Genomic DNA, 25,456 nt, shown 5'->3' on the forward strand with positions numbered 1-25,456 from the left:
CCTTGCATGGAGGCCACCATGAGCAGCTCCCACAGGTTCGGGGAGGAGGGATGCCGCTCCCTCTGTTCTTCTTCAAATAAAACCATGTAAAAGGCCGGCCACAACGGCTGGGACCCACAAGGGCGCTTACATACCTGATCACTGGCTTAAACGCCAGCCTCTCAACTTGAGGTCCTCCTCGGCTTGGAGACATCTGCAGTCCCTCCGCTTCTGCCAGTGAAGTCCCCCTGCGTTGTCATTGCGGTGCCTCCCCACATCACCGCACGGGACCGCATCGCTCACTCCTGAGCCTCGGAGATCAAAACAAGCACCCTCTGTCCCTCCTGCCTCTGCCCAGCACACCCATGCCGGCACACCTCTAAATCCAGGGCGTCCACCCATCCCAGTGCCACGTGGCCTCAGTGGCCTGTCACAGCGTCTGTATTATTAACTATAGCAACGCTCCCTTTTTTCTCTTTTGCAGATAAGTAACATCTGCAAATTCATTGAAATACCCGATGGTTAACCTCGCACTGAAATGATTCTTCAAACACCCGCAAGAAGCAGTGGTTTGCAGAAATCACCGTGTTGGTGACGAGGTCTAAATTCCCTCCCCGTGACCCTGAGCACTCAGATGGCCTGCACCAGCCGAAGCAAAGCTCGGCGAAAAGCCACCCAACACCAAATAACCCCAGAATGCAAATATTCATGCGATGCACGCGCTAATTCAGGTGTTCGTGATCATTTGCAGAAGAAACCTAGATGCGAGTACCGGAATAAACATTTCAAGTCTCATAAGCAAAATAATTACACGCTACCAAGCAAGGAAGGCTCAGGCCTTAAATTTTATTGTTGTAGATGAGAAATAAATCTGGCTTGTGATCGGCTGAGGACCCTCAGCTAACAAATTAAAGCCACCCCTCTCGTTCCTCTCCTTTCCCAGCACGTGACGCCGAGCTTTTGGAACAATGTTAAATAACAGCTCACGAACTGAGATGGAAAATCTGGAGCAGTGGCAATAAGCTCCGTTTGCTTCTTGTGAAGTTAATATTAGACTTTAACTGTGGGCCCCCAAGCTCCCACTCCTCCTTAGAAGATAATATTCAAAACCAAAACTGTTACTTTCATGGTCATAATAAATAGTCCCGTACGCCTCCGGTGAAGACGTTCAGGCTGAATGTAACAACCCATGGAAAATGGCTTCTGGTTTCAGAGGACGTGGCGACTGATGTCCGCCGAGGAAAGCGCTGGCGTGGTTTGATCGCTGCTGATTTCACATGTCAGCGCGTCTCCGTGTTTAACCCAGCGGTAGCAAATAGTTGCTGAATCTGCCAGAAGAGAGTTTTAAAAGTCAGCTCTCGCATTGCTGATCTTATCCTTCAGGTTTAAACTCCATCGGCTCCCAAACATCTAATTTTCAGTTGATGCCTCCGGCTGCAGTGTTTGTGCGTCTCCCATCAGAGGCTGGGCGTTATCCGCTCCTCCCAGGGCGGCACCATGGAGCGACAGAGCACAACTGCAGCCGCTGCCGCCGCCTCCTCCTCTCTGGGCACACACTCACTCGAGCGCCGGCAGTCCCGGTCCCAGCCTTTGCTGGCCGCTGCCGGGCACACGGCGAAGCTGAGCGGGATGGCGGGCGGTGAGTCGTGGGCTGCCGGGGCCAGATTCGGATCCGCTCCACTGCAGGGGCGGCCGCTCCTTCGGCGTCTGAATTTCTCCCACCACGAGTAAAAGTGCTGAGCTTTAGCTGAGGTATATCGATAATCTGCAACACCCTGGAAACCAACCCTCTGTTTCTCCCTTGTTGCCCCTTTCTAAACCACCGTGGGGGACGTCCAAACACTCAAAAGCAAAGAGCAGAGCCCAATGGCTTTGCCTTCCAGATGCCTTCTCCACCCCTGCCCCGGGACTTCCACCCCATCCCATCCATGCAGCCGGCAGCCTTCACACCTATGCTGCTTATCAGCTGGAGTAACGGCATTTCAATCAGCCTAAGGAGAGACCTGCACGATGAGAACAAGTTTTTGGGCTCGTCAATGCCTCTCCTACAGCTAAACCTGATCCCACCAAGAACAGAAACCAGGGTTAGTACAGTAAATGCTGCTGTTAGTTATCATCCGAGTCTCACGTGAGTTTTCTTCACATCTCAGAACATTTAGTAGATTGCTTGTTAAAAGGGTAGAAATAAGTCGTATAGGAACAATAGTTAAATATGGACCTTGGAGTTACTAAGTACGGCAGTTTCTCTTTTACAAATGAAAAGTAGTGCCGCCGTGCTGGAGAGCACAGTGACACGATGGCAAGGAAAGCGGAGATTGGCTTTTATGACACTATTTACAGGTTTTCCATTTAAAAAACTGCTGAGTTTGATTAAATAGAAGTATAGAACGTTTCTTCCGTATACAAACTCTTGTTAGCTGATTAATTATTAAGGTGCTCAGGAGCGTGGATGAAAACAGAAGTTACAGTAGATCAGTTGTGTTTGATGTCTATTTACAAACCGCGCTCGGTTGCCTGCTGACACCAGCATCTTCCAAAGAAGCTGGAAGCAAAGTGGCCAGTTACGGATCTAATGCCACAGGAACTGTTGTTTTCTTCACACCACCTTTGTCAGAAGGGAAAACAGTAGTACTTTCATTCCTTTTTTTACTAGCAAAGGTGGGTGCCCTTGCTGAGTCTGTGTAGCTGGTGGTGCCAGGCAGCACCGCACCGTGAGACACCCTGTTTCTAGCTCTCGACTCCTGTCCAGCCCTTACCACCAGAATTTGGGGGTCTGCTGGGCAGCTGCCCGAGACAGGACTCGCAGCACCAGGTTGTTACACGGAAACACATCGTACGGGGCCTCCTAAGTACTCGGAGAGCTCAGATCTACCCCGTACAACAGAAGGGAGAACTGATGTGTGAGAAACCAAACGAGGAGAGTGCGCTTAGCAAAAATTTTGTCTTCCAATCAGAAAAAACAAAATAAAATCCCAAGTGGCCCATATTTTGTAGGTCAAATTCCTTCCCCATTAACATTCTCGAAGAGTTATTTTCTGTCTGATGGCCAAACTCTACCTCTAGTTCCATTCTCTGCTGACTGACAGCTGACCGCGGACGCTACTTGGCACCGCTTCTCTCCGTACCGCCTGTCCTCACACGGGTGCCTCAGAGGAGCTCAAAGTTTGGCGTTTTGGGAACCCGTCAAACCAGGAGGGTGTCTGACCATAATGAAAATGCTGATTTTGTCCTCGTCATTTTAAGATGCTATAGAAAAAGAAAGGAAAAAAAGTTGATTTGACTTCTGTTTGTAAACTTATCATGTACTGTCGTCTTTCCCTTGTACATTTAAGTTTCAAACAGGTCCCAGAGATTGCAAGGCAAGAGTGTTAAGGCAGTATAACAAACTCGGTATTTCATTCACACCTCTTGATTCCCTTAAAGGTATTTCTAAGGCATCAAAAGGGGCATGTGGTTTGTGCTTGCCTTTTCAGAAAAAGGCGTTGGGTATAGTGTAAAAAACGGATGCTCAGTGACAGACGGAAGCCACTCAGCCCCGGGCAATGGCCACACCATCAGAGAGGAACAGGGAGATACAGCGGGGTTTCCTGGGTGCGGGTTCCTCACCATCGCTCTTTCTGGTACACCTCTGTTTGTACAATCTCACCGGGGTGCTCAGATATGCAGGCCCCGTTGATGTCATTGAGCTTGTTGTCTGGAAGATCCTCGGGTTTTGTGCAAAGTTTCAGCGCCCTGGAGATGAAGACGTCCAAGTCAAACTCAGGGTCTGTTTCACTGTTCACCTCTGTGGGTTCTTTGTGGAGATGGTGAGGAGAAGATGGCAGGCTCCGTTCCTGAAGCTCCGGAAGAGGACTGGGACACTCGAGACCCACCTGCGTGCTCTTCACCCACTGAGCGATCTCCAGAAAGAGGTTGGATGGTTCTTCTTCCAGCGATAGCTCAGCTGCGGGTGCTATGGTTGCTCTTTTCCAGTGGGATAAATCTAAAATTAGCTTGGGCTCTGAGTAATGATGGGGCTTATTGTCTCTCCACAGCAATTTGTCCAAGTAGGAAGGTGACCCCACTTTATAATCACACGATTTCCCACAATCGGCATCAAATACTCGGTCCATGGATGAGTGGGATAGCTCCAAGAACCTCTCCGAGCTGCTTTGTGAGTATTTCCGCGGATCAACTTGTGCTTCTTCAGCGATGGATTCAGACCCGGCCCGGGGGTCCCGCTGAACCTCATCCATGTCGTGGTATTTATCGTGTCTCCATTCCAAATCAGAGGAGAGGCTTACGTGATACCTGCGAAAGACACGCTGCTATTAGACACGCAGATGATGGCTTCCTTAGAAACAGCAGTGCTCAAACAGATACGCACGCTGCTGCTGCTGCTATTTTTACCTTTTTCTTACTAATATGCCGCTTACCTACAGATCTTTAAGTTCTTATTAATATTAGAGACCTTTTTCTTGTGTGTTAAAAAAGGCAGGGGGGCTGAGTGATTTATGAGTTGGGCTTGCCCAAGCTGCATGGACAGGATCAGTAGCGGGAATAAAAGCCCAACAACCAAACCAACTGGCCCCTTCCTTTAGCCCCTCATCATCTTCTCTCCACTTGGGATTAAAACATGATTAACAATATTAACAATCAAACTGTCCCTCGGCCCAGAGACAAGCACCCACAGTGTGAGTGCTCCTTGATTGTGGCCACAGAAGTAAAAAAGATGAGGTTAAATCACCACTGAGATTGGACATCACCAGTTTACTCTGACGTCGTGGACCAAGAGCATCCCTGAAGGGTCTCCTTGCCAAGTGATAACTTCTCAAGCCAGTCGAACTCCCTTGATTGCAATTACCCGACAACACCCATTCTTAGACACGGTTTTCAAAGTGACATCTAATTTCCTGGCTCCTAACCGAGCCAGTATTTAAAATTTAAAAGATGTGTTATCCCAGGTATTGGGGCTCTATGTCCCGGCAATGAAACGCTCTTCAGGTGTCCCACAACACACAGGCAAAACCATTTCCCGTCTCTAATACACTGGGCTTGTGTTGCGAAATTTAGGGCCCTACGGCAGATGTCCCCAGCTGGGTGGCAGGACCAACAGTCTAGGTCCCAGCTTCTTGTGTCACACCAAGAAAGCCAAGAGATAAAAAGGTGTCAGGGTGACTTCCAGCAACTGATTTGCTGCTTTGGGGACTATAACTGGCAGGGATGCCGGAGCTGTGGCGATACACCGAAGATAGATATCCCGAGAAAAGCTTCCAGCTTTCCTCTTTACCTAATTTACCTGGTTGTCCCCCCCAGCCTCCACCCTGATACTTGTTCACCCAGGCAAAGAGATTAATAATAGCAAAGGCAAGGGATTTCTTTAGATTATTTTTTCAATGCTGGTGAAATATAGTGAATTAAGGCGGCGAGGAGATTTAATTGCTATGCAGAGAGGAACGATGCCACAGACATCCTCAGCCAGCTCACCCCGCTCAGCTGGAAGGAGCTCTATAGGAAAGTGAACGTAGTTAATTCTTAGCTGCTTATTTTGTCCTACCTGCTGCGGTACTGGGACTGGCCTAGTCACTGGGGTAATCATCTAGGACATGAGAGACCTCAGCTCAAGGCTTTGATCTGCTCTAAATTTCCTGTACAACTTTCAGCAAACCATTTAAAAGTCAATACAATTAAGGATTTTTTTAAGAGACCCCAGATCTGTGGCCTCTGGGGCTCACGCACCTTGAAAAGTGATAAATATAGAGCTCCAAATCAGGCCCGGTCCCCAAAAGGTACAAGAATTGCATTGTCTTATAACTTGTATTACAGGGACAGAGGGAAGAACCGTAGCGTCACTTAAACAGATGTAACTCAAATGAAGACAATATAGGCTGTGAATAAAACCAAGAGCAGAAAGATACTCAGTAACTGGAATGTGCAGACTCAACATCTGCTCCCTGTGGAAATCAATGACGAACCTCTCGGTGGCTTCAGCAACGTGCCAGCTTGGGCTAGAATTACAATATGGCATAAAGAAGGAAAAGCAGGTGTCTTTCGTGGGTCTGGAACACGTGTGACTGAACCCAATCAAGAGCAGGTCAGAGACTCACCAGCCAAGTTCTGCCTAAAGAATTTAAGCCAGTATCTGGTCTCTGGCCCAGCCTTGGGTACCATACCTGTCCCAGTTAGACATCTGGCTCTGGTTGGCTTCCATCAGTAAAATATCATCAATCTCATCCTCAATCCGGAACGGATGCTGAGACACTGGTTCATCCTCGGGGCAGGAATACGGACTCATGTAAGGATGCTGCAGACCCATCTCAGCCGTTAATCGATCCATAGGGTTAAACGTCAGTATTTTCTCCAGAAAATCAATAGCTGTGAAGCAGAGAGAAACAAGCTCACTAATTCCTCAAAAGCAATACCAGCTTCCTTTCCAGGATGAGCCTCGTGAATCCCCCATAACAAATCCCCTCGAAGTAAGGAAGGAATTAAAGGTCACATCCCGTGTGCATCTAAAACGGGCACTTCTGTCCTTGCTGCATCCGTCTTACCCCCCAGGGGAGCTGCGCGCTTGCAGTGGAGCAATCCTGCAGCCCGCAGGTGTCAAGTCATCGAGCGAGGCAGGAGAAATGACTGTGAGAGCATCACACCTCCACAGGACAGCATATACGTGTTATACCTGGTGCTGCGATCCCGGGCCAGAACGCTAAACTCGTACCCCAAAAAGACCTTTGGACGGTGTCGGCATTTGATTCCACGCTCTCGGATCCATTCGACAAGCACACTGCGTTTCAGACAACTGATTTCACATCTTTATGTGCAGCTGAAGCGGGATGAGATTTAAAGTGCAATTTTTAAAAGTCTTCGGCGTGACCAACACTATGAAATGATTTTGCCCATTAATATTTATAGAATTCTGAGTGCCTAAAATTATTTTAGAAAGATTGTGGAGCATGAACTCTTTCTATGATGATGAAGGAAGAAATTAAGCGCAATTAAAGTGACTAGAATTAAACCTAAATGTAGAGGGTTTGTTGTGATTTCCTTGATGATTCCTTTTACTGAGGTTATGTGAAAAGATCAAAACCTGTCATTAAAGATGTCGCTTATTCAGTTGATTCTTGGTGCATGAAGAGTCCCTTGGAGTTCAGATAATACAAGTAGGAATATGCCTTTCTTCAGTTACAACTTTTGCATTGTACCTTCAGAAATATCCCCATTAAAGATGTAATTGTGTGAATGGGACAGTTTCTTTAGGGGCAAAATCACTCAGCAGAAAGGGCGGGCCATACCTATTGCCTCAGTGCTTAAACATTAACCAATATCCGATTGTCTCCCACGAGATTATTTCATTGCTTGGACTAATTAAGTAGCTTCATAAGGTCACTGACTGCGGGCAGGAAGCATGGCGGAACGATATATTACGCGTTATATATTACTATATATTACGGGTCAGAGAGGCAGAAAAATGTCAATGAATTATGTGAGGGGCGCAGGTGACCTTTCTTCCCACAGTGACGACGGGGAATAAATCCATTCCTGCTTGCCGGAGGCTGACGCGGTCCCTGGGTAACCTGGGCCGACGGGTATCACATTGCCAAGCCCATATAGCGGATGCCTTATAATGAAGAGTCACGCCAGCGAACACAAGCCGGGCTTGGTCTTGACGTCTTCCCAAAAGCCGGTGGCCAGGTCCACCAGCCCCGGTTTAAGCCTTGGAAGGAATTCGGAAGAGCTGGCGTGCCCTGGTCCACACTGCTCAACTCCGGCCGCCGCCCTGCAAGCTCTCACTGCCTACAAAGCTGCTCCGGGCAAAAGTTCAGGTCCAAAAGCCTGTGGAACCCGCAGCCCCCTCGCAGCAACACACTGCTGATTTTTTTTTTTTTTTAAGCTTTAGCCAAAGGAGGGAAGTGGCTGAAGTGGTATTCGAGCATTGCAGGCTGCGACAGCCCGACGCGAGTGATGTCCAAGCCTCGGAGCACCTGGACGTTTCTGCCTGTAGCAACCACCTCAAAGAGTTCAGGTATTTGTGAAGTAAAAGCATTTATTTCCTTGTACTATACAATTGCGTTCATGCAAAAAGTGCAGCAAGAAAATGAACGGGACTTGAAAATAACCTCTGGGCTGAACCCTCACTTACAGCTCAAGAAGAGGCGCAGGAAGGCAGGGATGCACCTTGAAAGTGTCTTGGAATAGTCCTAGAAGACTATTTCACCCTTATTTCTGTATGAGCTACCTGCGAGAAAGCTACTGCATCATGAGTGCCGTCCTGCAGCTCATGCCTTCCCCAGTGGGATGGCGAGCAGGACCCGGGGGGACAGCGGTGGGGACGCGTGAGCTCCAGGCGGGAGCAAGCATTGCAGACCCTCAGATATCTGAACTCTCATGCACCAGCATTCATGTGCTTGGCCTTATAGGACGATTCCTGTGACCCTCTGGGGAAATAGGTCTGAAAACACGGCAGGCGGGGGAAGTCCCAGGGGAAGGACATTGCCGAAGCCAGCGGGCACTACGGTACCTTCACTGTCCACTTCGGGGAGCAGCTTGCGCAGCGGCTTCCTCACTTCCCAGGTGCTGTTGATGAACGTGGGCATCACTTTGAGCAACTCCTCTTTGTCTTCCTCGTGGATAACGGGGATCGTCTCCAGAATAAGCTGCATCTGTTCCAGCTCATGACCCCCTAAACGGGTAGAAAACAGGCAGTGAGTTGAGACCCAGAAGTTAAATCGGGGGGTGGGGTGGTGGTGGTATTATCAGCCACGTCACCGCAGCGCTGCATCTCCCGGCAGCCCCTCCACGCTGATGCATCCCCGCATTAGCCACCACTCTTTGCTCCAAGGAAAATGTGGTGGGACTCCCAGCTGGGTCACCTCTTTCTAAGGGTGAAAGCATTAACCTAGACAATTTGCCCTCCTGGTGTAATCACCCTGAGGCTGTCTGTGCAGCTTTTCGAGTAACCTAGCCATCTATTTAAAATGGCTATGACGCAGAAACCGTACCCGACTGAAATCACGGGGCATGGGAGCTATTACCCATCGGTGGGGTCCATCCTGCATGATGGAAGGTGACAGATATCTAACGGCCTCAAAATGACGACCCTCTTTAAGCAACACTATGGGTGGGCTCGTTCGTAACCCCAAATGAAGCATCCCGGCTCACACGGCTGCGGCCAGGCAGGGCAGTGCCCGATGCTGTCACCACACGTCCCCGCCACGTGCTGTGCTACACCGAGAAGCAAAGCCCCTCTGTGCAGCAGCGACAAAAAGTGCTGCCACAACCCCAGCGATAACAAGAAGATCGTGAACCCAGCTCCAGGAGTCCCAAAGGCTTCATCTTTAAATGAATGCAAGTGCCTGACCTCTGCTCTCTCCCGATGGGAAAGGGGTTTTCTGACCGGGTCCCACCTGGCTGCTGGGCACCAAGTCAAGGCTCTGATGGTGAGGATCCCCACAGCTGCTACGAACAATCATGTATTTTTTAATCCTTTCCTTCAGGACATATTTATCCACGCATCCCTAAGCCCCCGCTCAGGACTGGCGATCAGTCATTGAGAGGAGAGAAGCAGCAGTGCCAGCGGAGCGGAGCCAACCGCCTCATTAATGAACGTTAATCCCATTCTTTAGCACACTATTGGACGTGACCAAGAGCTCCGCGGCTGATTTCCAGCTTCCTGCGTATACAGAGAAGCAGCCTGGCAGAAATACCGAGTCCCACTATTGATTTTCTGTCTGCCAGAAACGCCGGTTATAAATATTCTGTCATTAGAGGCAGGACTATCTATTAAGACAGCGAGCTGGCTGGGGCAGACAAACCAACGGGGATTTTTGGGCTACCAAGTCCCTGCTGTCCAAGTCATGGATTTCAGGCTGCTTCACTGGCAAGCAGCGCCTGGCTGATCCACAGCAAGAGGAGTGAACCTCATTTATGGCACAGCACTTCTAATCAGTCTGCAGGGAGGGTGGAGAGGCCAGCTCGTAGGGCATGGTGGAGACCATCGCTGGCATCAAGCCCTCAAGCAACCCCATCCCTTTGGAGGTCCCTGGCACCTCACAGGGGCTGCCCTTCCCAGCCCAGAGCTCCCCTGTGGGTCTGCAGGAGGTTTCCAGACTCACATCCATGGAGCTGACCCCAAACACACACCCACTGGGCAAGGGTAGGTCCAAACGTTGAAGCTGGGACAGGGTCTCCATCCATCGTGGCCTCATCACTCCAACAAGGTTTGGTTCAATGCAGTCGTGGCCACTTTCACCCCGAATGGCAGAGCTCTGAGCCAGGACACGGCAATGAACTTAGACAACCCCAAACCAACACTGACATTAGCACACCACAGGTCTGCTCAGAACAAAGCCTCAGAAGAAGATAGAGCAACAGGAAAAGCAAAAAAGACAGAGGGACACCCTCCTAAGATCAATCCCGGGCAAATGAATTCACTTTCCTATAGGAAAACTAATTTCAGGTCATTTAGAGGTTCACAGCATGGCTCCAGGAGAAACTAAAGATGACCATCAGGAAACAAACACCTTGTTAGTCATGCTAGTTCCCAAACCGTGATCAAAATTACAGGGTATTAAAAGTCACAAAGGCGTTGTGGCTGTTCTCCTCTCAGTGCAGCTCCAGCCACTGCTCACTGAAGGTCCCTGGCAGCCGAAAGGCACCGTGTTCAGTCACACAAAGAAGCTGCTAATGCAACTCTGGAAGCGTTGAATTACGGCTCTCAGGAACCCAATCCTCCACCATTATCCTTTATTTATGTAATTCCTAGGGACCTTCCGGAGGCATTAATTCCTGAAAAGAAAAACATGAACTACAGACAGAATAAACGCAACGTGCTGTCGTTACCCGAGGAGAGAATGAGGAGCTCTGCATCGTGTCTTGGAAAAGGCAACCCTTCCCCGGGCTTGCAGCCAAGTCCCGCGTGAGCACCCAAGCCCTGCTAGCGACTCCTCTAGGAGCAAGCGCTGATCCCATGGGAAAAGCCACCGTGCCACCTCCTAGCTCTTGGTCACGGGCACGGCCCCACTGGCGATCCCCACGGAGACCTGCGAGGACAGGCAGCTTTTTTCTTTCTCTTATTTTCTCTTGCTTCTGCTGGCGATGCTTTCAGATACGCTTCAGCAGCAGAGGGTGGAAAAGTCACCGGAGGGAGCTGTAGCCGCTCAGTTACGGATGCTCTTCCCTGTTTTCCATGCTGCTCATGGTGGGGAGCTCTCCAAAGGTCTGCAAACCAGATTTTAGCTGTTGGAGACGTGCTACGCTCCTGTGAGCTTTGGGTTAGCCAAATTTCTTGTGCCCTCCCGGGGCTCTGCCAAACCCAAAGCTGCTCCTGCCACCACACGGCCTAGAGAAGGGGCTGCGGGGAGGGCAAGGGGGCTGGGAGTCCCTCTCTGCTGGGTATTCGTTAACTTGTGTAGGAGAATGAAAGCAGCGAGTGACATCTATTCCTAATAACCGATCACCTTAATTTAACTGCGTTGCTTAAGCACCCCAGATAGACTACTGAGTTAATTATATTGACTTATGCTAAGCACCCAATTTAAATTGTGCCGCTGACGCGTACTCAAAAAACAATTTATCCAGGGTAAGGCAATTACTGGAGGTTTGCAACTTTCTGGGAACTACATCGCTGTTATTTCCCACGGGGTGTTTGTTGGTGACCCAGTCTCCTTCTGGGTCTCATCCTGCAGTGATGGGGGCTGCGGCTGGCCGGGGGCAAACTCCTTCTCCCAAGCACAGAGGAGAAAAGCAAAAGCAAAGATGAACCCACGCTGCCATGCAAGTGTTTGCCAGTTTTAGCTATTCTGAGTGGTTGGGTTTTATTCTCCTCCTCTTTGGACGCCAGCAGATGAAAGATGGTACTTGGCATGGGACACCACGGGCACCCTGCCCCACTGCCAGCTCCCACCCTGGCTCTTCTTTATTTACTGGTATAGGAGGAGGCCAGGAAAACGGTGCACGGGGCCAGGACATTCTCGTAACAACTCTACAGACTATTTTTAAAGCAACCCAAAAGGAATATGTATTTTGAGCTTCAGTTTTGATCCGCCCCCCATTAACTAAGTATCCTGCCATCATCTGGGAGCTTATTAAGCGATTGCACAGGGCTGGAGAGCAGAGAAGCAGGGGTGCTCGCAGCACTTGTCTGGCTGAACCCAGTCTATGGTCTGCCAAATCCCATCTCCTGATCTCGAACCTGCTGTGGACTCTCAGGAACCAACCTGCAAAGCAGGTTCCTGTATGGCTGCTCTGGGGCATCTTGCCCAGGCAGCCGGGACAGGACTGATCTCACCTGTAGCCACATGCAACACCAGCATGGGCACTTCAGCTCATTCTCCAGATGCTCTTTGTGAGCAGTAGTGGAAAAATAAATATTTCTAAGGCACAATCTCAGCTGAAGGCAGACAGCTAACAGAGGCCAGATGAAGCACATCCTGGAGCTGCCTTTGCCTCTGCCTTGACCATGAAGGGAGCTTTAGGGACCAGCTCGGACACCTAGGCAGTAGATGGCTGGTGTCAGCCAAGGTAGCTTCTACCCCTGGGGTCCAGAAACAGCACGAAAACCAAGCTGGGGCTGAGAGAGGGGTCAAGCACAGTTTGGAAAACCAGGATAAAGATGAGTGCTTGGGTGCTCTGATGGGGACAGCCAGAGAAGGACCTGGACGAGCCAGTCTTGTTTTGCTGTTTGACATGAGGAGCAAGTATAGGAAAAGAGAGACTGACTTAAGAGCCCAAAAGGATTTCCCTGGGGCTCCAGCTACACCCAGTTTAATACGAGGCGGCGCATTGCTCTGGTCTGGTGCAACTCCTGCAAGACCAGGACCCTGCCATCTGTGCTGGGGTTTGCTTCTGCTGCTCTGGTTTACCTGGGGCTAGTTCGGGTCCGGTGCCCTGGACTGGCAGAGCCTTAGCTCTGCCCTGGAAAGGCATCGTCCAGTTTGTTTCCACCCAAAAAGCTCGGAGACTCTTCCATGGTGCAAACCACAGCTCGGCAAGGGGAGGCGGCTGGCAGAGCTGCCTTGGGAGCTCACTCATGTGCAGCATCTCCCAGCGAGACCAGAAAATGCCCTGCGCCTGTAGGGACAAGTGGCATGTGGAGATGTCCCCGCTCCTGGAATGTATCCCGAGGAGGCAGCAGGAGCAGCCAGGTCTGATGCATAATTTTCAGAGCTGAAGTCCCTGGACTTGAAAATTTTGGGGAGGGAAGACTGGGGACAAGAGGAAGGAAGGAGAGGGAGGCAATTTTAATGATCTCTTCAAAATGATACCGACTGCTTAATTTTCAGCTTTCACAAAAGAAATATGGAAGCTGCAAGCGGGAGCGACAGAGCAGCTACAATCAAACACCGGCTGCGGAGCTCTGCGGTGCACTGAAATATTTGTGAAGAAAATGTCCTTCTCCATTATTAATGGGTCTAATTATTTATTTACACAAAACTGCGAACAGCTGCTCACGAAATGCGTCAAACCTTGTCATTCAAAACGCTAATGGGCGATGGAGAGACAACCAAGGAGGAGCACTGCTGCAGACCTTGGGCAGGGAGGCGGCTTGTTCAACAGGCAGAGAGCGGCTGCTTCATTCCTGAAGGAGCGGCTCCATGTCCCAGCTTGGGAAGCAGAGCTTTGCTCCTGACAGTAGCATTTGTGGAATTGTATTAAATAAAGATTTGCTTCTCAAGAACATCAGAGTTGAGCTTCAAATGCTGCACTGATAATTATGCGCTCCTTGCCGGTGCTTTTTTTTGTCTCCTTTTCCTTGCACTGCACTTTTACAACTCCAATACCCGCTTATAGGAATGCTGAAAATGGCTGAAAATGGGTAGTGGCATTCAAATGTCTTCCCTCAAAGAAAAGAAATACCTTGAAGACACCAATCACAATTCAAATCCATGGCATAGAGTACAAACCTCTTGGGACAGGGCCACTTTATCTCTTGCCCTTATACTCTACCCTATGATATTTTTTTAGCATCCTCCCTCCCAACAAAAAGCTCTTATTTTCTGTTGGAAACCCAGAAACAGAAAAAGGTTTTGTTGTTTCATCAGAACTGTTCTTTGTTTCGGGTTTTGCTTTTGGCAGCAGACCGTCCCTGCCCGGCAAGGCTCGGCACAGAGGCATCGCCGACCCTGGCCAGCCTCGGGCACCCCAACGGCCGTTGGCTTCCCACCGGGTGCCATCACACCCATACCACCACGTGTCCTTCCCAAGCACAAGAAGGCTGAGTGCAAATCAAGACGGTAACTCTTCTCTGTCCCCAGGGACCTGCCTGTATCAGGGAAGTTTGCACCGACCAAGGGTCCCTCTAATAGCAGAGGTTGTGCAAGTGAAGTTTGTTCTCGAGACAGCTCTCGTGTCTAATAACCAACCACAGGATCCCTGTAGCGATGCTACAAGCGTTGCCTTGGCTGGCAAGGAGAGGGGAATTCCCTCTGCCATGCTAAAAAGCCTTCGAATTGGGTAGCGAGGAAGGAGGGAAGGAGAAAAAAAATGAATCAACGGAAGCCAGAAACCTACCAGCGAAGAGCATCCTTCCCGTCAGCATCTCGGCCAGGATGCAGCCGGCCGCCCACATATCGATGGCTTTGGTGTAGTTGTTTGGTGAGAGGAGGAGGCGGGGGGAGCGATACCATTTTGTTACTAAGCCTTCGGAAAGGTAACCCTGAAAAAGCAGAGACAGAGACGTCAGCAACCTTGCAAGAGAGCTCCTCCGCTCCTCCCCGGTCAGCCCTCACTGCCCACCGTGGCCCCACCATCGGATCCTGCAGAGAAACCTGCCCACCGCGCTTGTGCTGCATCTGTGGCAGGCTGCGGTTGTATATCTTGCAGGAAGCAAAGAGGTGAGACATACGCCACTAGAAACAGAGATGCTTCGGTGCTCCAGGAGGTAAAGCACTTGCCGCTCCCCAAAAACTTATCTGCTGTTTGTCAGTGTGGTATTGAAGCGTCTTCTGCAAAGGACAAATGGCTTTAATAGCTCAGATTTGCAGATCACACCTGCAAAAGTTATTTCAGGTCACTATTAGAAGACTTAGATGTATTATATAAATCCCAATTTGACCATCTGAGACATTTTGGAAGTTAAGCACATTATTTAAGTACTTTGCTGGGTCCCAGCTATAACCCACCGGTGCGTGAAGGAAGCCTTTCCCAGCTCAGTACCCGCAAGCACAGTGCTTGGATTTCCAGAAGTTACCAGTCTGCAATCTTTTCCTGATTCCACCTCTAGTTAAGCATATGTCTATAGTCCCTCCATAGCTACCTAAACCGCTGGTAACAGCAAGCTACGTGGCGCTGAATTCCCACAGATCCAACTCCCAGCACTGATGCTGAAATTGAATTTTTGAAGGGCAGGAGCTCCCTGGGGAGCCCACGCAAGAGCAGCTGCCCGTGGGTCAGCCCTGGCTGGGCACAAACACACGGCGAGCACCGGGGGACACACAAGACCGGAGCAGAGGTGGCACGGGGAGCACACGGGGCTCCCAAGCGGGCAGCGCTCAGCAGGATCCGGCCTCTCACAGATGCCAGGCGAGTTCGCCCCGCCTGCACCCTCGGGATGCTGCTGCAGTGAACCCCGCTTCGGTTTGGGGCATGCGCTGGGAACTGCGGACGAGCCCATGCGGAATCTTACAGGGGTGAGATGTGGGATCTTGTCATAAAGAGAAGAACAAGGGGACCGGCAGAAAAACACATTTATGGAGGAAAATCACTGCCGCCTGGAAGGAAAGTCTCCTGGACCAGCAGATGTCTTAAAGCGTCGCCGAGCGGGTAACACAGCCCCGCAAGGGCTTCTAGCCAAGACTCTTGAAAATAAGGCACCACGGGATAAGTGGGAAAGCCCTTTCAGGGATTAGCTAGCTGATGAAGAGCTAGGAAACCCTGCCCTTTCTGCGCTGAGCCTGAGTCCTGCCTAATAAATCGCCTCCCTCCCTCGCCACCCAGCCGCTGGGGCCCCAGCGTCGCCTCTGGCAGCCGAGTGGCGTGGGGCAGGTCCTCATCCTCCGTCCTACTTTGCTTACAGTCAGGCTGGTCGGCGGGGATGCTTGACCTGGTTTTAAAGGAGAAGCCCTCAGCAGCAGCCCATGGGACAAAGACCGAGCGCCGTCGTCTCTTTGGACCACGGCCCTCCCGTTCCTGAACTTACCCAGGAGATTTAACACAAGTGCCAAGCGCTCAGCAGCTCCCGCTGAAATCAAGGGGATGCGTTCAATCCTGCAAATAACGCTGGCACCGTAAGGGACGTCCCAGCGCTCCCGGCTTCGCCCTCCGGCCAAGCTCCGGATGCGTGGGTGCCACGCCGGGGTTGGACATGAACGGTTATTTCATGAGGATAATGTTGGAATATTCATAAGTGGTATTTTCTATATTAAATATAACGCATTAACAGAACGCGGTAGATTGAAACACAGTAGAAAAGACAAAATAAAATGAAATTATAAAGTTGAATTGCATTTAAATGCCATGAAGCATTTGGAGAGTATCAAAATGCAATGACAGCATGAATACAGCTCACGTAAAAACTCAGTTGAAAACTCCACCCCAACTGATATAGTTTCATAAACTGTTTTCAGTTGCGATATAACTGCGGATGCAGTTATGCTCTGTAACATCTCCTAGGATGTTACAGGACACATCTCTCAGCGTAAATGCGAGAGCAGTGTGCCGTCACAAACAATAAGAGGTTTATAACGCCCCTCCTATATTTATAACCCAATGCAGGTTTTTGTTCCAATTTCCAAACGTGCAAGTCGTCAAGCTTTCAATCATAAAGGGTTTGCTTTTAAAAGAACTTTTCAATTTTGGTCTCCTCAAGAGAAGTCGTAATGGAGACTGATTAGCTGAGAAGTTTCATTTAATGCTGTTATATTTTTGCTAATGCTTGCTCAATCAGAACTGGCACAAAAGCCCCCAGACATTATCCGATCAGACCGCTGCTTTTCAGCTACTGCAATTATTCCCAACAATGGAGACGTTGGTATTTATTGGAAAAATCCTAAGAAAATAAACTTTGGGGATAGTGACCCAGGGCAATTCCTGGCTGGAGCAATTTCCTCCCTTTCCCAGCACAGGAATGCCACTCTCCTTACAGATTTAACGCTCGGTTCATACATTTCTCCTCTCTGACAGCAAGACGGATTTGAGTTCTTGGGGGTGTGTGCACCATGCAAAATGTATGAGCAATACACTGCAAATATCTATATGTTGCAACAAGCCAAACCTTTTCTTCCCAGGCACCTCTCATGCATCGGAGAAAATTCCCTGCAAAAACTCACCAAATATTTTGGACACGTCTTCAACCCCTCCCCTGCCGCGTGAGGTTACTGGTGGTAATTAATCAGCAGTGCTTCTCATTGTGCTTCCCTCTTCTGTTACCCATCACTGGGTATTTGACTGTCGTCTCCCTGCTTTCGTCTGCTGAATAACCCAGACCATTGGGTCACCCACCACCAAGCCCAGGAAGGACCTGTGGAGAGGAGCAACCTACAGCTTCCCTCCATCCCACCGACTCGTGGACCGTACAGTTGGACCCCCCCCTTGCTTCCCACGGCATTCCGCTGCTGGGCTCTGGGTTATCCCTCCTCTTTCTCAGGGGGAAAATACTGGGAAGGGCTGATGGGAGGTTTGAAAATCAAGACTTTTCCGACCTGGCCCGAGCGGCTGGGAGTGCCCCCCGGCTGGGCAGCATGGCACCCCAGTCCTGAGCGGCTTGTACAGCCCCAACACTGATGTCTGCTCTGCCTCCACGGTGGCTAAAAACATGGGCTAGATCTTTATTTTTACAAAATACCTAAGTTCCTGTCCTACCACCTGGAGGAAGTAACTACAGTCCTGTGGACTATCAAGTCCTATGGAGAAATATCACCACAGCTCTGGGAGCCGGGATCATGCAGTCACCGGCACAGCCGCAGGATGCTTGGCTAAGGATCCACTTACACCTGGGTTAGGTACAGGCTCAGCTCTTACCCGTGGTGCCAAGACTTACACGAGGGCAGCAGCCGTGCCAGAATGGAGAGCCCGAGCACTTCCAGCCACCACCTACGCAAGGCATGGGCTTTAGCACAAGGATGTCACCATTTACGTAGATTCAACCAGACAGAAAGACCAAGAGCAGAAGCATACTAATTAGTTCTAATTAAGATGGAACATACATCTTCATGACAATATTCTGTGGATTCAGCACAGCCCTTTCTGAACTGAAGAACCACTGGAGTCTCTTTAAAAACTGATATAATGGAGTTAATTTTAAAACAGAAATAGTTTCAAGTCCAAGGCTTGCTCTCAAGCCCGCCCGTGCTATTTTTTTTTTTTTGCAGTTTTCAAGTACCATTTCCCTGCTTCTCCTCTGCTCCTGCGGCATGTCCAGGAACAGCTCAGGCAATCTGTAAAGGTGATGAATTCACTACAGGTAGGATAAGCATCAAGTCGTATCAAACAGCACAGCAAGGAAACTGAAAAGCAAAGAAAAATGAATGCTTTTTCTAACCTTTACACAACACGGATTTTGTGCGCTGCTTGTAACACCAGGAGGAGAATTTCGGATGGGCGCGGGTGCTGCTGCATCCCGGTGTCACACTGGTCACGGCACACTGGACCGCCTGCATCCCAAGCGCGCCGAGGGAAGCTGGCACGGCATGGCAGCACATGGGGAGCACAGCAAGACCAGCCGGTGCTCTGCAACATCCATCGCCCAAGCCCGGAGCTCCTCCTTGGAGCTCGAGGGACCAAGGGCAGGTCTCCTTGAGGCAGACGCCGAAATTCAGGATCCCACCTACTGCAAACCAAGCAGCCCCTGACGCCACAGCCCAAAGCCTCTCCTGAGCGTATTTCACACCAAAATCCATCTTTCTGCACTCAAAAAGCCACAGCGGTGCAGACCAGGTGCCCGTGAACTGGAACTCCAGCAGGATCCAGACACAGCCCGCGTATCCGCACCTCCGTCCCCAGCCACAAACGGGATTCCTGCTGCTGCACCCGCGGGAGCCGGGTCGGCTCCTGGTGCAGGCGGCTGCAGTGCCAAGAGGGGACTCAAAATAGCAACAACCCCAAGCTTTCGGAATAATCCTGGTGCAGCAGCAGACTGCTGCCTCTTCAGAGCATGTTTTTTAAGCTTATTTTTTTAAAAGGCAGGTAGGGCAGTTCTAGGAGAGGCTGGGAAAGACGCCGGGTTTGCAGGAACGTTGCTCCATAATAAAATAATAAAACTGCCGTTGTGCATGGCTCCAGCAACGTGACGTGTGTTCTCATCGTTTTGGGATGACAGAGCGCATTTATTTCAGGACCACAGACTATTACGTGCTTCATCAGAGGACAGAGAAGGAGAATAACCGAGTCGGGGTCACAGCAGGAAGGCTCGGCGCTGGCTGCACGGGGCCATGGGCAGCTGCCCAAGTGCTGAACGTGGAGGGTGGTCCCCTCCAGGGCGACTATGGAGCAACATCCCACATCCTCATCTCCTTTGAAGGCCTCCTCATGATGACCCACCTGGGAATTTTATTATTTTACTGGATGAACTGGAAGCTATTATGTTTGCACTGATTAGCAAGTACAAAACGAAGGGAGGACTTCAAAGGTTTGAAGATGTTCTGGAAACTATTTACCACAAGAACTCCCCCTAAAAGGGCTGCTGCACCCTCCTTAGCATGGAATTTCTGCCAATTAATTCTGTAATTAATGTTGCCAATAGGCAAAGGGAGAGAGGGTCCCCTGGCAGGCCCATGCAGATGCCCCCAAGCGCTTTGGGGCACCAGGCAGAGCCCCAAGACAAGGTAATCTATCTTGTACAACATGGGCAGGCTAAGGAGCATCCCATTTCGCTGTCTTGTCACCCGAGTAAAGAGATTCAGCAAGTCTCCGTATCTTCATACAACAGGCATTTCTGTTGTCTTCTCAGGCAGGACCACCCAACCCAACGGCTCCTCTCTGACCAGGCAACACGCCACGTGGGATGCATGGCCGGGGCTGAGTCTGCCCTCTGAAACATTTATTATTTTTAAGTCTAGCCATTCATTAGTATTTATCCCAATTTTTAATGCTTGACTTTGCTATCTCCCTGCTCTCCCATCCCTCCTGCCCACCACGAGCTCAAGGGAGGACAGCATCTCACTTTTACATCTCCTTCCCCTCCAAACTTGGGGCAGATCACATCTGGACTCTCTTTTGGAGCCAAAGATATTTATTAGGGCCTAAGAGTGAGGATGGACAGGTAGATGGGCAGCTACACACACCCAGGCAGCCTCTGAAGAAATGCAGGCAGGGGCTGGACCATGGGGGGAAGGCAGCGAGGTGTGGGGCAGGCAGGACCACGAGGCTGCAGGTGGAGGGGGCATTGCAGACCGCTCCGATGGTGAAGGCGAGATGCCTGCATTCAATAAGGAGGTGGTTTATGAAAAGGGAAATGCTCAGCTTTGACTGTTTTGCATAAGGATAAGGACCTCATGGAGGCCTTATCTTCATCTCCAGCGCTCCTCCGCTCACCGTTTGGGCGCCAAGTCGCACAGCAAAGTGTTCAGACCACAAACAGCGGCAACCAGGTAAAAAGGGATTAATGTGGAGATGTTCTAGAGGGATAAACAGCAGGATTAGTGACTCCCGAGGATAAAAAGAGTAGTAAGAAGGAAGAGAAAGGAGCCTGTGCGGCTGGATGCCGAGAGCATCAGGGAAGGGACAGGGTGACAGAGAGAGGGGTATGCGCTGTCGCGTCTAAGCAGCCTGTGAAGGTACAGACCCAGATCCAGTCATGACCTTGGCAGCTTGAAATTCACCTCATCTACTACTGGGAAGTTTCAAATGAACAGATGCCCCCACGCTGCTCTTACCACATGGAGAAAGGGATTTGAGCAGCGAACACCGGCCAAATGGTGGGAAAAACGCAGGCGAAGCTGCTCTGCTTCAAAGCTGGCGAAGGCCAGTACCCTGCTGCGGTCCAGGGCATCTCCCAGAGTAGGAGAGCTCTCCCTTTCCCACCAAATTATCCTAATTAAATGGTTGCCTGCTGCAAGTCATGTAAACAAGACACATTGCCAAGTAAGAACTATTATTTAGGTGGTATATGTATTTCTAAGCCGTGTTTAAAACTCCGCTCACAATCTACCGCAGTTGTTATTTGCCATTTTAACACTCAGCAGGATGGTTTGGGATTTGAGAAACATCGGGTCACAAGAGCTGTGACCTTTCAGATGGATGACAACACGCAACCTGCAATTTTTCATGTTAGCAGAACCCAGCCATCAGTCTAAGCACATTCCAGATACAAACTATCATAAAGGAAAAAAAGTCCAAGCGCTTAAGACAACCCTTCCTCACTGCAAAGGCTTGCAAGCAAAGTATTATTCTAGAGCTGTAGCTCTGCGCTGCCTTCAGAGGTTTGGACCTACTGGGTCTTTTCAGCAATTATTTACCCAGGGAGCAGGATTTCATCTGCTTTTGGGCAGCTCTGCATTAGCACCTGCTGGCAGCACCAAAATTCGGGGCGTAAGGATCCTCGTTCCGCTCAATGCTGGTCAGCAGCGGGGTGGAGGCTCAGCAGCTTCAGACACAGTGGTGCTCTGGTCCTCTCCCTCTTGCTGATGCTTTCTGCGAGAGCACAGACCAAGGAGCTTATAAATCTGTATGAGCCCTTGAGGAAAGTGGAGGTCAGAAGAGAAATACGGAAAGTAATTGATTTTTCCGAGTCACCTGAGAAGAGCTGGAAATCAAAGGCAGGACTGACCCAAGTCCCATCCAAGCCCTCCTGTCGTATCTCTGCCTTTGCAGTGCCCGTCACCTGGCTTCGGCAAACACAGAACTCCCCATCGCCAGAATTTACAAATAACTGACATTATTTGTGGTGCTGAATGCTCACCACAGCGCTGCTATTTTCGGCTCTGCTCTGGAGCGGTATCCAGGTCTCGCTGCACAGTGGGGATCTGCCGGTTTTTTGCACTGATGCTCCAGCCTCCCACCCCTGGGAGGAATCGGAGGATGCTTGTGCAATGGCATCTTGCAAAGTTATGTCCTACCATGAAGCTGCAGCCTTGGCCATCCTCCTGACAGCTCTTTCCCACTGCACTGGCTGTTATTGAGGCGACAGAGAATTGCTTAGAAATAACAATAATTCTGCAGCAGACACAGACAGACGACTCCTACCCTGATCCTGCAGTCTCTGACATGATGACGCTCCTTAAATCAGTGACTTTCTGCGTTCACGTCATGCTGCCTTATTTGCAGGGGTTTTCTCTGGGAGTTACCCTCCCTTGGGAAAAGCCTCTGAATGCACCTGACTTTAAAAAAAAACAACCAACCCAAACAACAGACACTTAAAAAGCCGGGAGCCTCTTCCTGAGCTGGGTAATAAATAACCGGTGAGGAAGGGAGCACAGGAGGGGCAGGCAGCAGTGACAAGGACCCCGCACTCACTCCCCGATGTCCCTTGCAACCTTCTTCCTTTTCCCCAGGCTTTCTTTCACCCCAAACTCGAAACCAGAATAGATCAGGGCTCACCTTCAGGATCACGAGATTGTCTTTTCGCCACCCTTTTCCCTCTCCCCTTCCCTGCCTCCCTGCGCAAAGCAACGGTGCCCAAATAAGAGCCGCGCTGGGCAGAAACCCACTGGCAAACGCAAAACGCATTTAAACCTCGGCACAGGCGCAACGGTGGGTCCATGGGGGACACTGAACTCGTCCACACAAACATCCAGCTCAAGAAAATAGATTTTTATCTTATCTTACCTTACAATACCAAACAGAAGTGAGGACAAAGACAAGCAGAGTGGCTGCGGACGAGCCAGGTACGCTTTCCACGTGTTTCCACTGTGGGAATGAATGGCAGCTCGTGTTTTATAAAAGCAGCAAAGCAAGCAGCACAGAGCTTAGTCATTTAAGTAAAGCGAGCAAACGCACGCCTTCCCACAGTCCATTGCTGGGATGGAATAAAATACATGAGTATGTATTTGATATATGTGATATAAAGCAATGAAAAACACCTGAATGGCACTTGAACCTTTCCTGTTGAAGCAGCACTGGAGAGCCCTAGGGCATGCTTGGCAGAGCTCAACCCGTGGGCTATGCCCAGGAAACACGTCGTGGCTTGGGGCAGGGAGGGCGACCACCCCAGCAGGGCTTACAGCTGCCCAAACAGGCTCAAGGACCAGTTTCTCCCGAGAAGACCCACTACGGTCCGACCACTTCACCCTACACACATTCAACGCCTCCCCGTGCCGGCCGGCAGCTTGCCGAGCCAGCACCGGCCTCAGCAATTTGGCATTGCCTACCTTGTGCGAGTAATGCTGATCCACGATTCTGGCCAGCCCAAAGTCGCCGATCTTCAGCACCAGGTCCTCTGTGCTGATGAAAATATTGGCCGGCTTGAGATCACGGTGGAGGACGTTGGCCGAGTGGATGTACTTCAGCCCCCGCAGCAGCTGGTACATGAAGAGCTTGGCGTGCTCCTCGGCAAGCTTCCCCTGCTCCAGCAGCCGCGCCAGATCCGTCTCCATGTACTCCTGGACGATGTACACCATGTTAAACTTGAAAAAATCCCCGCGCAGGTTGGTCCCCTTCGGCCCCAACACCTCGTACACCTTCACGATGTTATCGTGGTCCAGGCGGCGGATGATTTTGATCTCCCGGAAAGCGTGCTTCATGCTCCGCGCATCGCTGATGGTGATCTTCTTCACCGCCACTTTGCGGCAACTCTTGCTGTCGAGGGCTGACAGCACCAGCCCATTGGCCCCGAAGCCCAAGGGGCGAAAATTAATGAAGCGACAGCCCAGGTCATACCCGTACATGCTGGCGATACAGTCGCACTTCTCTGCCATCGCGGGCTCCGTCCTCTTTTGGCTTTTTCCTCTTCGTCACTTGAAAAGCTGGGAGAGTCGAAGGGCTTCCAGATGGCAAATGTGGTTTGAAATCAAGCACCTCATTATTACTTACAGCTGCTCAGGGGGGTCTCCCTCTGAGCCCATCACTTCAAGATGACAAGCAGATGCAGTGAAAATAGATGTGAACACACACACACACAAATAAAATGTTTTAAACTGGGTGAGAAATCAAGGGGTAGAAGAGACTTTCCAAGCAGTGTGGATAAACACAGCCCAGAGATCTCTAGCAAAACAGAAAGGATATTTTTCTTGAGACTAAAAGATCAGTGCTGCTACATTTTTCAGCCACTTTTTTGTTGTTCTTCTCCGATGTCCCCGAGACAATGCCGAAGTGTGGGTCTGGCGGTGCAGCTGGACACCCGGCCCCACGTCCCCGGCGTCTTAGTGCTGGGGCAGCCGGCCGGCCCTGCCATGGGGCAGAGCCCAGAGCAACCCCATGGCCCCTCCACTGCCCCAAACCGTCCCTGCCCACAAGTTTTGACAGTGTTTTCCCCACCAGCGAAGCGCATCCAGGCACCGGCCAGGCTCCCCAGTGGTCAGCAAAGCTTCGCCCTTCTCGTCGCTCCCCTTTCGGTACGGGCAGACCCCATCTTCCCCGTCAGCAGATAGAAATCTTGACGGCAGCAAACATTTTGCGGACCAAAACTCGCTTTATCGGCTGCATTCAGTGCAGTAAGTTTCCACGTTTGCAGTTCCAACACCTTCCCCTTGTATGCCTTTCGCTGGCGAAGCCAAGTGCCACCTGATCTTTACAGCTTGCTGGACGAGTTCCCCGCGCTGCGCTGCCCAGTTATCCCTCAGCAGGCCTCAGTCCCGCTCCTGGAAGAAAAGAAGAGGTGGCTTCATTTGATACCAGCACTGCCTATGCCCTGCCTATGTACTGGCTTGCTGAAGGTTAACCATGAGCAAAACCGTGACCTTTCGGGGACTCATTAGTTATCCCCTCCAAAGGCACGCATCATTACCAGCATTTTTCAGATGGTTAATTTTTCCTTTTCAATTTGTAATACACAGAAAACTGTAACTCTTCCTTTCCCCTTTGTTGTTTTTTTTTTAATTTTAATCTGTCTGAAAACGTTACAGAGCAATTTGCAGAAGGCAAAGGTTGAACAGTGCACTATGTCTCCGGCTGCCCATTTAAACTGCATCGCAAGGAAAGTTCATACCCGCGAGGGTATGAACCCTCCCTGCCGAGCAGCTGAGAGCAGAGAGTGCCACGGAGTTTCACAGCTTATAACGACCAAAATTGCTTGGGCAAACGAGGCGGTGCCACCCTGTCCGGTTTTGCAAAGAGCCTTAAAAACTGTCTGCGAGGGTGGGACTGCCCCTGAATTCGGAATCCCACAGCAAACCTTGGCAGCAGCCTGGGGATGCCGCTGGCTCCATCCCTGCGGTCGCGGGGAGCTGCCAACCCCTTCCCCTCACGCAGCAAACCACACCATTTCAGTGCATTTATAAAGGGAGGTGCTCCAGCATTGCTCAGCCTGGGGTGCGCAAGCAGCTAACGACACAGCTCGTTTCTCCTCCAGCGTGCTCGGGGAAGGAGGAGAGCATCCTCATCGAGATGGACGAGCTGTGTCCTTAGCTGCGGGGATTTGCCATCCATTGGCAGCACCTGCGACCGCAGCTCAGGCGCCCGGCTCCGCCGA

General features: G+C 50.6%; 1 protein-coding gene across 3 annotated transcripts in view; it reads right to left on the bottom strand.

Annotated features, from left to right (window-relative positions):
* Positions 1-2,872: 2,872 nt before the first annotated feature.
* LOC143172822 (mitogen-activated protein kinase 4-like) overlaps positions 2,873-25,456 on the bottom strand; it is a 42,501-nt gene continuing 19,917 nt past the window's right edge. Inside the window, exons 2-6 of one of the 3 annotated variants that reach the window (XM_076362633.1) lie at positions 23,199-24,626; positions 14,467-14,611; positions 8,477-8,638; positions 6,132-6,333; positions 2,873-4,269 (exon numbers count right to left, since the gene is read on the bottom strand). In XM_076362633.1, coding sequence (XP_076218748.1) covers positions 3,582-4,269; positions 6,132-6,333; positions 8,477-8,638; positions 14,467-14,611; positions 23,199-23,744 — 1,743 coding nt within the window. In that variant the 5' untranslated portion in view covers positions 23,745-24,626 and the 3' untranslated portion in view covers positions 2,873-3,581. Of the gene's footprint in view, positions 4,270-6,131; positions 6,334-8,476; positions 8,639-10,487; positions 10,763-14,466; positions 14,612-23,198; positions 24,627-25,456 lie in introns of those variants that run through there. The other 2 variants (XM_076362634.1, XM_076362636.1) reach the window with 2 other exon arrangements.

Source organism: Aptenodytes patagonicus, chromosome Z (assembly GCF_965638725.1).
Source record: "Aptenodytes patagonicus chromosome Z, bAptPat1.pri.cur, whole genome shotgun sequence".
NCBI lineage: Eukaryota > Metazoa > Chordata > Aves > Sphenisciformes > Spheniscidae > Aptenodytes > Aptenodytes patagonicus.